This window comes from Montipora foliosa, chromosome 9, assembly GCF_036669935.1.
Source record: "Montipora foliosa isolate CH-2021 chromosome 9, ASM3666993v2, whole genome shotgun sequence".
Classification (NCBI taxonomy): domain Eukaryota; kingdom Metazoa; phylum Cnidaria; class Anthozoa; order Scleractinia; family Acroporidae; genus Montipora; species Montipora foliosa.
This window is the reverse complement of record NC_090877.1, coordinates 49,476,920-49,492,786: the sequence shown is the minus strand read 5'-3', so window position 1 is coordinate 49,492,786 and position 15,867 is coordinate 49,476,920. Positions and strand designations below refer to the sequence as shown.

General features: G+C 37.1%; 1 protein-coding gene, 1 long non-coding RNA gene and 1 pseudogene across 2 annotated transcripts in view; 1 reads left to right on the top strand and 2 right to left on the bottom strand.

Annotated features, from left to right (window-relative positions):
* The first annotated feature begins 480 nt into the window (after positions 1–480).
* Positions 481–3,078, top strand: LOC137970327 (uncharacterized). Its single transcript, XR_011116808.1, has 2 exons — positions 481–1,622; positions 2,108–3,078. It is a non-coding gene; the product is annotated as an uncharacterized lncRNA (long non-coding RNA).
* Positions 3,079–5,238: 2,160 nt separating this feature from the next.
* On the bottom strand, positions 5,239–6,224 carry LOC137969391 (uncharacterized; annotated as a pseudogene).
* Positions 6,225–6,574: 350 nt separating this feature from the next.
* LOC137969390 (BAI1-associated protein 3-like) overlaps positions 6,575–15,867 on the bottom strand; it is a 42,274-nt gene continuing 32,981 nt past the window's right edge. Inside the window, exons 28-37 of the mRNA XM_068815604.1 lie at positions 15,763–15,842; positions 15,245–15,311; positions 14,619–14,660; positions 13,917–13,988; positions 13,415–13,498; positions 12,510–12,588; positions 10,634–10,672; positions 9,592–9,712; positions 7,990–8,207; positions 6,575–7,436 (exon numbers count right to left, since the gene is read on the bottom strand). Coding sequence (XP_068671705.1) covers positions 7,345–7,436; positions 7,990–8,207; positions 9,592–9,712; positions 10,634–10,672; positions 12,510–12,588; positions 13,415–13,498; positions 13,917–13,988; positions 14,619–14,660; positions 15,245–15,311; positions 15,763–15,842 — 894 coding nt within the window. The 3' untranslated portion in view covers positions 6,575–7,344. The remainder of the gene's footprint in view (positions 7,437–7,989; positions 8,208–9,591; positions 9,713–10,633; positions 10,673–12,509; positions 12,589–13,414; positions 13,499–13,916; positions 13,989–14,618; positions 14,661–15,244; positions 15,312–15,762; positions 15,843–15,867) is intronic.

The following is a 15,867-nucleotide window of genomic DNA, read 5'->3' as shown; positions in this document are numbered from 1 at the left end:
TATCAAGGACCGCTCTTTTGGAGCGGCCTTTAAGCAGACATTTAACGCGCATGACTAGTCTAGCTAATTTAAAATTTCCCCTTAAAAGTGAACTTTTATTGAAATATTCTAGTTCTGAATTATGCCAATCTCCTTTTGTAAGTAGTTTTGTTTGTAAGTAAGTTGTATTCTTCTTCTTTTTTCCTGTATCCTTGGTTATACTGTAATGTATGCGTAATATCGCGTCATCTTTTCTCAAAGGTCTACTTTAACTAATCTTGAGGGAGCCTGGATCCTCATATAAGCCCCAGGCTTCTAGTTCAGGCTTCCCCGTCACTATCCTTTACTATATTTTTATTTTTCTCAAATTCATGTTTCTAATCAGAGCGAACGGTCATTTATCTTACAACAGCTGTTATTTGAATTTTGTGCATCCTGTCATTCCAATTCGTATTTTTCGATACAAATCGTTAAGTATTGATTCTAGTGTGTGGTCTTTAAATGTTTAGATAAAGAAAAAAACATAAAACAAAGGAAATATAGATTGTTGCTATGACTCATTGACTGCCAAAGGTCAAAGTAACCTTATACGGCAGAATATTTCATTTATTATGTATGCAAGGAAATTTTAGGCATGTGGGTTTTTAAAATGCTGCAGAAGCAGCGGGAAACTCATTGAACATAAAGTAAATCCAAAGAGTTTTATCAATTGACATAGATGTCCGGTAATCACATAGTACGATTACAAACTTAAGGCTCAACACTGATAAAAAAGGCTGATACAGGATTTTAAACTACATTTAAATTCTACCAAATACTGAAATTTACTACCAGCTCGAGTATTTACAGTTGTACTGCGCCAAAAACGGAGTTAGCAGAAGTAGTTTGAAGGTCGATTGATTTTCCGATCACAGAACAAAAAAAAAACAAAAACAAAAACAAAAAAAAAAGAGTAGTTGTCTTTGAAGTTTGTGTGTACATAGATAACGCTTGTTGTGTCTTTGTCTTAACGAATAATTTTCACAAATTTATGCATCCTGCATTTTGTTTTACCACTCCACAGACAATCATGTTAATTTGAAAATATAATGATGCCTTAAATTAACGGCTCAACGAATAGGGGATTTGTTATGCAAGGCTGAGACGACGATATCGATCATTGATTAATTTGTAAGCAAATTTACAAGACAATATCCCATTTTTAATCACATAAAAACACACCTTAATGAAGTGAAACAAAATAAAAGGAATCCAGGAAAATGAAACATCTGGTCGCGCGGTAAATGACAAAGCAGCCCACTCAATTTGAATGTTGGGAAGTGTCAGACGAAAAGACATTGGCTGCTTACGTGTAATCCATAGCCATCGCAATTACAAGAAAAAAACTCAAGTAGCGTTAGCCTTCTGTGCTTACCAATCCACAACAGCTGTTTAGTCAGTCGATACAAGTGAATCGTCAGTGAAAGCTCACTTTGCAGATTTGAAAAGAGTTCCTTGTTTACAATTGCTGAAAACCGTGCTCTGCTTTACAGATGTCACAAAAGCCGAGACCAAAGCGAAGATTATCAAATACCCCAAGATTCGTAGAGGAAACCAGTTATTTCAAAATGCTTCGAGAAACAAAGGAGAAAGCGGCAAAACAGGTAAGAAATTTCAAGATCTTACAGAAAAAACTCGCGCTCGGGTTGACCGATAACGAAACCGCAACGTTAGTGGCGGTACTGATTACAAACTGCTGCCCGACGATCTTCAGTTTATAGCGAATAAGACACAAATTCAAATTTAAAACTTAACGGAAAAGTGGCCAACTGTTTGATAATGTGGCAAAACATTTGACATATTTCTTTGTCACAAGAATTAAATTACGAGCTGTTGGCCTTCGCAGAGTGTTGACGAAACAGATCGCACTTACACTCTAAATGATAAGTTTGAGATAAGCCCAACATGGAGTGTTCATTCAGGTCTTTGATAAAAAGTTTACAAATTAATTTACCAAGGCTGTGAGAAATCTCAAGAAGCGGTGATAAGAAAAATAATACGGTAAACTATCGCTCTGGCTTTATTTTAGTTTCTCCAAAGCCTGATCCGTCACTAAGTATTTAACAAAGTATTTTGATTCGATTAACAGAAAGCAGACCAGCTGAAAGAGGCAGAGAAACTTGTAAGCAAAGAATCCCCCACGTCCCGGCGAAGAGGAAAAATGCTGCTGAAAACAGCAGAAAACATCGAGAAAGAAGCATTGGAAGAGTTCCAATCCACTTTCAACGCTCAGTTGATGCAGCAAGCCGAGGTCGGATGTTACGGCTACTGTGCAGCAAGTTCGGATCAAGTAAAGCTGTCTTCCAGTCTAAAATCGTAAGATGTGCCTTAAGCCTTTCATGGTAAATTGAGCTTCTTCTTTACCAATGACGCTGCGTGTTAGCTTCTTGACGTAACTTCGAAATTGAAGCATGATATGTTTTCCAAACACCATGTCTTGTGACGCATTCACATGAAAGAGAAGATGAAGGAGACGATACGAATTTACGTGTAAACCTGCTGAAACTTTGTGCGCATTTTTCCCAGAGTGTCATCGAAACGTTTTTAGTTACGACAACAACAAAGGATTTGGACTTCACTGCCAAAACTGACAGAGAAAAGTCAGCGAAGCATTTACCCAAGGCTATAATTCCCCACGCGCTTCTATAATGACAGTGGCAATATGCAAAGTAAAACGCGAAACACAAGTTGAGAGAAACTGTTCAGTTTCCCTATATATTCAGTGTTGAAGTATTGATATTCATAATTTTACAGAGCTTACTTCTATTAAATAGAAAGACTTTTATTATTTTTGTGAGTAAAATATCTTCAAATGAGATGATAAAAGCCCCTGCAAAAACAGGAAGTTGAAATAAACAAACAAACAAAAAAAAAACCACTACAACCGAGGGACTTCAGTTTGCACATTAAAAAAAAAAAAAAAAAAAAAATTGAAATTGTATATATCTATATATATATATATGTATACGATATGCATTTTAAACGTTAGCCTGAAGGCACTTGGGTCGTCAGTGTTAATAAATTGAATTGTTGCTTTTTTTCTTGATAAATTAAAATTAAATAAGCTCGATGTGCTGCGTTTGAGACTACAGCGGATGTGAGTAACTCAACAATAGATTACCAAGTCTTGTTTTTTGAGATGCAAATATATAACTTTTTAATCCTCCAAAAAACAGACATATTAAGTGTACTTATCTCTTTTCGACGTAGTTCTTATGGCTGATAAACCGAAGTAAATTTTGGCAAAATCTTTAGTATTACCTTCCGTTTAGAAAGGATTGAAGTGTGACAAGGTCGCCCACTCTAACTTGGAGAATGAATATTCCAAGTTTTCCTCCTAGTACTTAACACTGCCTTTTGATATAATTTGGCACGGAAACGTTTCTTCAGAATCTCAGAATATTAGTTATAGTTTTAACAACAAGACTTGTTACTTCTGAAAAGGCAGTGAGATTCGTTTTGTTTACTGAGAAGGCCGCTTTTAATAACAACATCAATCCACCCAAGACCAAAACAATAAAAACTGAGTTTTTTGTATTACCCAGCGGGATACTGTTTGAAGGTTTGTTACTGCTAAAGTTTTTGCTTAACATTTTTGTCGTGGTCTTTTTACGTCAATGAGCAAGGAAATTCAAAGGTTGCATGACCTTAATGTCTGTGCTGATGAAAAATAATTTTTTTATTTTTCCGCTTTTGAAAACAGTGATTAGTGGATGTGCGATTTGAGCTCAAAAAGACAAAAAGCTCGTGTAAGAAGTCACTTATCACAAAAAAAAATTACAACAATAACAAGCCGTTAAGATGATTATTAAAGCTGCTTTCTAGCAACATAAACCAGTAAGGAACTTTCTAAAGTATAGAATGTAGGATTTACGCCAAGATTTCTTTCTTACCCTTTACTTAGATGTGTCCATATTCACGGTTTCAAGAGCAAATGTTAACCGGCCATTGAGGAACTCGGGCCAGGTGTAAAGGAAGTTGAGTGAGAAATTGTTGCCACGCTGGTTAACATTAATCTGGACACTTAATTTTTGCAAACTTAAAATGAATTCACAAAATTTACCTTTATATTTGTAACTTTTACTCGGAGAGAGATCTCGTAGCTCAGTGAAACCAGTAAACGAGTTGATAAAAATTACTTTCAAGATATTAATAGAGTATGACTTTAAAACATTTAACATTAAAAGATAACTGTCAATTAAATATTTTAAATACTGGAAATATCCCTTAATAAAAATAATGCAACAAAATCGTCATTTGCATCAGCCATAAGGTCCTAAAGTCGTTTTATAAAACTTTCTTATTAGCGTAAATGGGACAGGTGGCAAGGGTTAGTAAACAAGAAGAATAATGTATAAATGAGTCTGAATTGGTGGCATTATTGGCCAAGATGAAAAACGGGGGTAAATACTGTGAAAAGGCCAAGAGTAGGATTTTTTATAGTTTACTTAATCAGTTTCAAAATTCACTACATTACATATGAACAAGAATGTATGAATCTGAGGTGGGCTTAAACAAAATACAAGATACGTTATTATAAGCCCCCTAGATAAAGTTATAAATAGATTATGAGTTATCGCAAACACAGGGGCGTAGCCAGGATTTGTCGAAGGGGGGGGGGGGGGGTCACACTGTGTCAAACAGAGGGTACTCACCAGATTGCGGCGTTTTCGCCACCTGAATTTTGTAGGTTTTTTGCTGAAAAAAGGCTTAGGAAGGGATGGGGGGGGGGGGGGCACGGGCACGCCCTTGAAACAGAGTATTCAAGAACTGGTGTGCGCTTGAATGAGACGCAAAAAAGACCGCTCGTAAATGTATAACACAGAGAGCCCCGAAACGCTTGGGCCAAGGAAGATAGAACAATAAGCAGATAGCTAATCGGACGCATATTTACAAAGTGTTGTTGGCTAATCGGCACATGGCCGGAATGAATGACCGTTGACTGTTCTTCTTAAAATCGATGTTCATGACTATACACTTGTCGGCATTTAGGGTCATTTGGTGGTCACATGAGCAGATCTCAACAGCGTGAACAGACTAAATTTCAAATTTGACCGAATACATAGATACTTACTTGACCACTACCCTATAAGGGCCTTTCACGGTCAATGAAACGAACAGAATAACTGGCCGGAGGTAAGCAAGTTGGCTATTTACAAGTGCAGCCGAGAAGTTGAACCAAGGACTACCACGAGTACATACATACATACATACATACATAACTTTATTTAGTAAAGCAGGTCAAGAGGAAAAAAGTAACTTTACAGCTGATGTGGACCTACTGTAATAAAATTGTGAAAAAAATAAATAAAACATAAATATGTATTAATAATGATAAAAATCGGAATGCTTATTATAAACTACTGAGCTGTCTTTTTCAAAAGTGATATTCATAACAGTATGTTTTAAATGCTTCAGTCCATTTTTAAAGCCTGTTTGATTAGAAAAAGATCTTACACTATCAGACAGGGAATTCCAGGCGATTGCAGCCCTGTGTACAAAGGAATTACGACCAAGCTCAGTGTTTGGTCTATTAACTAAAATATTTAAAGATTTCCTAAGATTATAGCTCTTACAGGTCCTAACAACTAATGAATTTATTTCCTCTAAACCTAAATTATAAAAAGCCTTATGAGTAATCATTAAAATACGAAATTTATAAAAATATTCAAGAGGCATCCACCCCGCTCTTGCTAAAATATCTTCATCAGTCATGCCCTTTGGCAACTTATGAATTAGTCTAGCAGCTCTAATATGTATCAATTCTAATTCTTTAAATTTGGAGCCAGAGCCCCAAACCACAACCCCATAGAGGACACTTGGGATTACAGTCTTAAAATACAGAGTTTCTAACATAGATTTGGGTAAAAAACTTATACGTCTCAGCATTTTGACTTTAGTATTGAATGACACACAAATTGATTTATATGCTGAGACCAAGACAGTTTATCATCGATGGTAACCCCGAGACAAGCAGTAGAGGATATGTACTGAACAAAATCCTCACCCAACTTCAGAGGTTTGAAAGGACCAATGAAGGGATTAATGCTCAAAATCATTGCCTCAGATTTACCCTCGTGAATAATCAGTCTATTCTTAAGGCACCAGGTATACACCTGGTCAAGACCCTCTTGTAAAACAAGAACGATCTCATCAACAGTGTGTCACCTATTACATAAATTGTTGTATCGTCCGCATACATATATAACGCCCCTCTGTTAACATGATCTGGTAAATCATTTACATAAGTTGCAAAGAGTCTGGGACCTAATAAGGACCCTTGGGGTACTCCAACTTTAACAGGTCTTAAATCCGATCTTATACCATTAACTTGAGTCCTTTGCACACGGTTGGAGAGGTAATCATTGATCCAATTCCACATACTACCCATAACTCCAATTCCTTTAAGTTTTCAACAAGGATAGTGTGATTTACACAATCAAAAGCCTTACGGAAATCAATGAATAAGACTCCAACCTTGCGACCTCCATCCACGGATCTCCAAATCACAAGGCAAACACATTAACCACTGAGCCACTGACTAGCACACGTACAATTTATTAAATGTAAACTTTATTTCATTAATTAAAGAACAAAACAAAAACTTAATAAACATTGTTCAATAAGGCAATCCTTAGAGGGAGCAAACCGAGTCAATTGATCTTTTCTGCTGCGTTACAAATTCCCATTATTCGGTACCTACGAGGCACATCAGACCCTAGAGGGAAATCCAAATCTTGCATAGGTTTGAGCTAGAATCAGCTGACGAGTCGAATCCAAAGTTGAAAAGAGCCACAATGAAGCCGAAATTGAACCAAGTTTTGATAAATGGAATCATCTGCTCTGCTTAAGCTCCCAATGAACTGACAACTTCCAATGCAAGCATTAATAAACTGAAGCGACAAAATCGCAAAAACTTCTTTCATTTGTTATTTGGCGTTAATCTTCGCACAATACATCTGTAATTCGCGTTTACACCGCTTACCTTAACCGTTTTTTAGTCCACTTTCACTTCAATAGGATACTGTTACTGAAGCTATATAAATGAACTTGTTGGTCGTATTGGTCACACACCGGGTATGGCAAACATGATTCATTACATTGAGGTCAAAGGAATGAAATAAATTATTGTCACATAACAATCAAAAAGAGAAAGCCTTAATTACCAAGAATGAATTGAGCTAAGAACATTAACCATGACAATTCTTTGAATAAACAGAAACTGGTAAGGCCAGCAATATTAATATTTTCCTCAGGGTAATTTTACGCGTTTATTCCATTACACGTCATTGGGTGATTTTATACAAAATATCTTCGAGAACTGGTTTATCGCGCATGAGCACTGATGGTTTTCTCATACAAGTCCTTTTCTGCTTTCACGAAAAGTTTTGCTGTTTCTTCGTCTCTTGACTCCAGAACTGAAATAAGGATAAAACAAAGTCTAAATGGTTTTGGCTGAGGGAGAAAAGGAGAAGACACGACACAAGAGTCCACAGTAGAGTTTCCAATTTAATGCAATCACTGACGTGTATAAGCCTTTCAGGAAATATGGATGATTCAAATAGTTTTGGCGTTTTAGTATCGCTCGCCATAGTGAAGACTCGTTTTCGAGTGATTAAAATTAGTAAGTTAAGTTTAAATAAGCTAGTTTCTTAGCAAGGGCGAAAGTGCATCTCAAAAATCAGAATGCTAGGCAGCATTCAAACATACGACCTCCGCAACACCTGTTCGATGCACTACCCATCGAAATACAGGAACTCCTATCTAGGTTCTGAATGGACAATGTGTCCCGCTGGTCTGCGGGCTCTACAATATCATGCACTACAGATGTTTCTAGGTGTACTTCGCCAGTGGCAGCGATGCTAGGCTTCGGCCGTTTATCTGATTTTAATCCCAATCTAAAAAAGGACTTAAGGATCCACAGCCAAAATACCATGGTGTAAACCGAAAAACAAACAAGTGGTGTCTTACGTTCAAAGTACTGGCCGCCAGGTTTTGGATGGAAGATATTTAACATCTGTTGTGGTACATTTCCAAAGCCCCCAGCAACAGCTTCCCGCAAACCCATAACATTGCTCAGGTTGAAAAAAGAGTGACCAGCTATGTCGTCATTTGAAAACTTGTCATAATCCATGATAGTGATGTGTAAGCAGGTACCAGTCTCTTTCAGCAGCTTAGGTTCGACGTCACTGGAATAACAGTACTCAGTGATAAATTCATGTTACAGGGCGTAAAAGAAACAGAAATCCAAGTTCTAAAAATAGAGTGAAACCTATGACCTTCGAATTACAACAGTTTTGATGCCCATCTCGAGCTACGGAAAACTCCTTAGAGTGAGGCATTTATAACATTAACAGATTTGTTGATGATATGACATCATGGTGTATATGTTGTGGTTTAATTTTGTTTTTGGCTTGAAAAGTTCATTTTTCTCAAACCAGTTTGATTTTTTAAAAAGGTTTAAATTTTTTAGAACACTGCCCATATTAAAATGTTTGGATATCTTTCTGTAATTACTTTCATGTGAGTATGTATAAAATAAACTAGAGAAATCATTTTAAGATTATTATGATAGATTGTTGTCTCTGATGTTATCAAAGACAATAATAATAATATTATTATTTATTGCATGTGAACCATAATTTTTAGTGTTTGGGGTTAAATGCTCAGCTTAGTGGTGAGGGTTAGGCATTTATTTTGAATGGTTAACTTCCACGTAAGGTGTATTAAGGACACTGCCCGCCTTTTAGTAATTAGGGTTAAGCAAAATGAGTGAATAAAATGGATGATTGCAATGAACTTCATCGCTGCTTTCAAGTACTCACAAATCAAACTGTTCGTCAAAAAGAGGAAACAATGTGTTCTAAATGGTCTGCGTTTTCTTGACTAGCCCTATCCTAACCCTGACCCTAATCTTAGATATGTGAAAGAAGGGTGGGGTAAGATAAAGGTACTGGAGAGGATCAGGGAGGGGTAGGTGAGTAGAAAGGAGGAAAAGATGTCTAGTTCTTTTTCAGACCCCCTAAAAACCAAGCCTCTGTTTTTTTTAACTACATCCCCCAAAAAAGAAAATCCCTTTTTTACACGGTTGATAAAAATAAAACCAGTTTAAAAAATTTAAACTGGTTTGAAAAAAAATTAACCGGTTAAAAAAAAAAAATCAAAGCAAGAGCAAAATTAAACGACAACATATACCCTCGTACGAAGAATAAGGGAAACGGCGGTCGCGGTGAACCGTCTCTATATTACTGCAAACCTTTGTTTCATTCATCACTTAAAGTTAAATATGAATGCTGGGGACACGTGCGAATGCCCTTACGAATTATAAATAGTTTTCTTGCTTGCCTTAAGTGTAGGCTTTATCGGAAAAATTGAAAACCTGCCAATAAATTGAGTGTATAAAATAGATGATTGCAATGAAATTCATCGCTGCTTTCAAAGTTGATCAAAGAAGGAATGGTTGGCCGACGTAATGAGGTTCAAAGTTGTTTGCAATTATTGTCAGAAAAGTACTATTGAAAAGAAAATCTGCGATTAGATCAGAGAAGAGAAATAAATTATTCAAGTACTCACAAATCAAACAGTTCGTCAAAAAGAGGAAACAAAGTGCTCTTAATGGTCTGCGTTTTCTTGACTTCCTTGGCAAACAAATCTTCTGGCAACAGTCTTAAGGTCACATATGGATCAGCCAATCCTAAAATGATAAAACGCGTGTGAAAGCACTGTGATTCACTAAGAAACTGAATTGTTCTAAGCTAAAGAAAAAACAATATGAGGCGGAAAATTGCGTGGCAACTAACTGAATGTTGCACCAATGTTTGTGTGGGGAAAGTTAATTCGCATTAAAGAAAAATTAAAGATTTTTTTAAGTGAAAGTTCTGATTTCTTTAATATAATTTTAACGTGATGTGATGCACAAATAAAATTATCTGTAATCTACATTCTTTTTCACAGCTTTCAAAGTGCTCTGTTTGGAATACTTAGGGCCGCATTTTATGGCGCGGGGTGGTTTTTTAGGCGACTTTAAAGGGAACCTCCACTAAAATAAAATAACTTCAAACCGCAGAACATAATGTTGACAATTAAAATTGTTCAAGCTTTTTCCAATGAAAGTGTTCGTATCCGAAAAAAATGAATTTCAAAAACGCTTGTTTTGTCTTTCTGACACAAAGAGCGTTTGTTCTGGAACAATAGGGCAACCATTACACGTCACAATTATTCAAGATGGCGGCGCCCGGTAAATTTGAAAGCCAAAACAAGCGTTTTTGAAATTTATTTTTCTCGAATACAAACGCTTTCATTGGAAAAAGTTTGAGCAACTTCAATTGTGATCATTATATTCTGCGGTTTAAAGTTATTTTGTTGCTTTAGTGGAGGTTCCCTTTAAAACCAGGGCTACGGCAGAAAAAGAGCTCTTAAACCGTTCCCTGTTTTTATCAACGCTTTCCTTGATTTGAAAATTGGAATTCATGTAAAAGGAAAAGTAAACCGAATGTTTTGTTTATCTCTACTCCAGAATAACCCCTAACGAATGTTCCCTTAAACTCTAATTTGTTTCATGACTTAAATGCGCTGAAATCATGAAAGGTGTTGTTATAAAAAGCACATCCCGTACCATTTGTATCCAGCGGCGGAAGATTCTTGGCATTTAGCACTAGGAGAAACAAAAATTATCTCGTCTCAACTACTCATACACTGATGAAATGATATATATATATATATTAAAAAAAAAAAAAAAATAAAATAAAATAAATAAATAAATAAATAAATAAATAATAATAATAATAATAATAATAATAATAATAATAATAATAATAATAATAATAATAATAACAACTGCTCTATTGTTGACATCGCTATCCCCGGAGATGCAAAACGCAGTGAAAAAAAGGGTGAAAGGTTGCAAAATACCAAGACCTGAAGAGAGAAATCGTGAGAATGTGTAATTTGAAAATTGCTCAGGTAATAACAGGAAAGTTAGGCGACTGGGTTGGGAAACTGGGCATTACACTCCGAACAGCGTTCCTACCAAATAAGAGCACTATTAGGAACAGCAAGGATTCTGAGAAAGGTGCTTGATACATAATCTAAGGAGAAGAGATTGCGTGGAACCCTTGGTCACAGGTTTTCTCAGGTTCTTATAACTTGGTCTGTCATGATGTTGAAGTTGAACCTGTTCTGCAAGAGATCACCGGTAAGTCGTTAGCCAGGGGGGGATAATACAGCCCCTGACTCTCGGCTTGACATTCATGCACGGGCTTTGACGTATGGGTGTGTCACCCAAATGCGGAATCTTACAAAGACCTTACTTCTCAGCAAATATATCGCTAGCGTGAAAACGTGAAGAAAAGAAAAGTATTTACGCAAGCAGAGCAAGCCACGTTCACACCGCTGGGGTTCGCCACTACAGGAGGCATGGCATTTGAATGTCAAGTCTATCACAAGCGACTAGAGGAACTCCTGTGAGCCAAGAAAGGCGAGCACTACTCGATGACAATGTCTTGGATAAGAACAAGAGTCTCATTTACCATCCCGAGAACATCCCTCCTATGCTTAAGGAGATCGCGCTCAATGAGAAGAGTAATCTCAACCTACAAGAGATGGACTTTGACGTCGAATGAGAACTTTCAGGACGCTAGATTTTGATTTTTTTTTTACTCCCCTATTAGTGAAGTTTTAATTATTGAATTTTTAATATTAGGTAAATTTTCATTACATTTACAATAATAATAGTAGTCCCCCAGCCTTAGTGAAACAAAACAATGTAAATGTAACTTTCTGTCTCGTTTTTAAATTCACAAAAACTGTAATTAGCGATGACATATTAAATAAATTTATTATTTAAGAAAAAGATAATAATCAGTTTATTCAACTCATCTCGTAATGGTATATCATACAATACATACTGTCATACAATAACTACTAAATTACATGCATGGATGGTTAGCCACAATAAATAATCTAAAATACAGTCACGCACATTTTTGGCATGCAACAAAGGTATCGGCTAGGGGGTAAGTTCTGGGCATCACCGGATCAAACCTGTGGTAGCCAGACCAAAAGTTGTAATCATGGCTGACACTCAAGAAATGTGGCAAAAGGTGGGCAAGAAAACCCGAGGACCTGATGTTCCGCAAAAACGCCTTGCACGCTACTTCACACGTTAGACCACATCACACGTGTGCAGCTTCATAACAGAGTGCAGAAGAAATTATTCCCCATGTGGTCTTCTGCACATACTGTATAGAGTATACTATTCTGGCTATGCTATGCTATGCTATGCTATGCTATGCTATACTATACTATACTATACTATTACTGATTTAAAGAGTGTTTACAGATTCAAAGTGTTTCCGGGACACAGATTACCATCAACGAGGAAATCCCAGGGGTTTTGGGAAAAAGGGAAAAGGGGAATAAGGTAAATGTGCAAATAAAATACTATCATTTTACGTTCAGCATTTGTAAAAAGCAAAAAGGAGCGAACCCACCATTCACTAGCAACTTCTTATGGTTGATATCATAAAACACTTTCAACGTCACAACTCCATATTTTTCTTCCACCTTTTCCTAAGGACAAATTGCAAAATTATTATTTTCATTGGGGTGCAGGGATGGAGCAGTGGTGAGAGTACTCGCCTCCCACCAATGTGGCCCGGGTTCGATTCCCGGACTCGGCGTCATATGTGGGTTGAGTTTGTTGGTTCTCTACTCTGCACCGAGAGGTTTTCTCCGGGCACTCCGGTTTCCCCTCTCCTTAAAAACCAACATTTGACTTGATTTACTTTCATTGTTCATTTCAGTTTACAGTGTCCCCAATTAGCGCTCCAGCGCTAGAACCACTAGACACTTAAATAAAGTCCCTTTCCTTTCCTTTCATGAGAGCTCCTGTTATTTCTTGTTAGGCATCAAAAATATTTACCAGCTACCGACTTCGAAAGGAAATAAAAACGAGTAAGACAGCTAACGAAGACCGCAAACATTACTTCTTGACCACCCGAGTGTAGACATTACAAAATAGAAGAATTAACACCAATAGGCAGTCACCCCAATTTTTAAGAAACAAGAGCATGCAATAGTGCGTGCCTCCGCTTCAAAGCGAGTCTAAGTGCGAAGTTTTTCTTATACAAAATAGTTTTCATTCATATGTAAAGTAGAACTAATTATCATCACAAAAACTTCGCACTTAGACTCGCTTTTGAAAGGAGGCAGACATGAACTCCGAAATGGCCCATAGGATTAATAGTACATTGTTATTCTGACATTTGATGAGTTCCTGGAGACAATGTAAGCCGGTTTCTTAGAAATAGCAATTTTCCATACAAGAGCTCTTTTTTTTCCTTTTTCGTTAAAAATTCAAAATTCAAAAAAGTTCTGTCAAGGTCCAGGTTCGTACCTGTTCTTCACATTTCTCTGCAAAGTAGTGCTGAATTAATTTAAACGTAGATAGCTTCCTCACTTCCAGGCTATCAACCAGGGTCTAAGGAAAAACGAGAAAAAGTCTAAATCTATTGTTTAATAGGCTTCAACTACAAGGACTAAACAGATAGACCTTTCTCATTACTTGTTCCATCCAGCATGAAGAGACAAGAGGGTTGTCTATCAATAGCCGGAAATTAGCAAAAGCTAGATAGTAAGACGTTTTGTGTAAATATTATGGCCTGAAACTGATTTTTCAGGTTTTTCTATTGTTCATGTTCGAGTAGCATATTCGTGATTATTTGAAAACTTTTTGCGGAATGTTTATGGAGTGATTAATCTATTTATCGCCAAAAATGCTGCAAAGCTCTCAAACTTAAAAAAAATTCAAAGCTTAAACCACAGTGGGCGGTTGAAGTGAGATTGCGTCTAAAACTGTACTAGAATTCGAGCTTTCATGGGTTTCCTTGCATAATTACCCCGTATAATCCCGCTTGTAGTTGGTCCAGCTGAAGCCCAACACCATCAGCATGAAAGAAACTCAGCACAATCTACCGACAGACAAAATATCGACTGTTATTCTTCGTACCAAAGCAAAAAAATCTCAAAATGGTAGATGAATCGCTTGAAGAGTAATAAGTGCTTCAAGGGTTAATGTCAGGGTTAATGTTGGTACGTGAATGGTTAAATTTCTTATTCTTTCACCCCTTGAAAAATAAAAATTTAATCTATTTTACAGACTTAATACTTGCACAAGGACTAAGACAACATTGCATTGTCAGTGAATCGTACAGGTCTGTGGTAATTGAACTGATTGGTTCTCAGTGATATTACTAGTCGTCTATTAGCTTAGCTTTAAGTTGTGCGTTTTGAAACAATAGGACCATTTTCTTGGAGTGAAAAAAGCAAAAAAAGAATAAAATTATTAAACGTCAAGGTTTCCCATTCCACACTTTTTTTCGTCGCCATTTCATTTGTGCAACCCAAGAACTTTTCCTGGTAGCCGAGGGTGGTTGACATTTTCATTAATTTAATCCATTTTTACTGAAATTACAAAAAAAAAAAAATCCAAAAACCATAATAGATACAACTACATAACAATGCAGTGGGGAGAGACTATAGAAGGGAACTGCCGTTCCATACGTGCTAGGCTAGTATTAGCTCCTGTATTCGATTCTTACCTCAAGTGCTTCGTGCTGCCTTTTGTAAAACAATTCGGTTTTCTAAACAGAAAGGAAAACAAAGACCCTCATCACGTATTAAGATCAATTAAACTGGAAACAGGAGACGCACTTATGGGAAGCAGTGTAGTCGATTAGTTAGAGGCCGGACCCATCATCAGTTGGCCCCGGCACAGTGACCACTAGCTGGAGTTGCCCAAGTTAGGAATGTCCCTGATTAATGCCTCGGGGGCGCGTTGTACATTGTGTGGTATTGTGAAATCTCTGCGTGCCCAGAGAGGCAGGGCTAGCTCATTCGGTTAGTGCGCGGCCTTCTGAGCTAGAGGGTCGCCAGTTCGATCCCCGCCCGTCATTCGATTGACGTCTGTTTCGACTTTCTTCTGTTTCGTGTAGCTGTAGCTTTGAATTCTCGTAAAACGGACCATTGTCGGAGGAAGGTGGGTAAAAGGTGCGCACCGAGGGCCACTAGTTTATCAGTAACTCTAGTTGACTGTCACGTGCTACCCTCGCAAAAATAAGGACCTTTACCTTAACTTTAGGTAAACCAGTGCGAAGCTTAATTTCAATCAATCTTAAGATAAACAAAGCGAAACATGGAGCTAAAGACAAACATGTGATAATCTTACCCCTAAGTTCGCTTTAATCGCATTGTAGAGGTTCTCAAGCACTATTTCCCACATGGATTGAAGAATTCTAGAAACAAGAAAGAAGCATTGAGACTGTAATAGTATCTGTCAGATTATGCAATCTGAATGACTTAACCGATTGGCGAATTTCAAAAGGGTGTCTAAATCCTCTTTGAAGTACAAGCAATTCCACGAAAACATTTACTGATTGTAATACGTTTTAAACGACAAATCGCGCGAAAAACTGGGAAAGAAATGGAAAACAACCATGAAGACAAGCGATGATCCACCGCGGGTCTCAGAAATCCGAGTCTGATGATCTTCGAAGAGAATAAAGTATAAACTATCTACACCAATGCAACTGTACAAAGGCTCTATTTTGGGTTTATGCATCTTTCGCCAAAACCAGATTATACCATCATATTAAGTATAGTTAAGTAGAATGGTGGCCGGTGCAGTTGCAATTTTATAGTTTTTTTTATCTTTATGGTGTCGTAACAGCGCATTACTGCACTCACCTTTCAAACACAGACTTGATGACACTTGTGTTAAGTACCATCAGGTCATCGTCTAGGTACTTAAGCAAATTGCCAACAACCTGTAACAGCAACAATAACAACAAC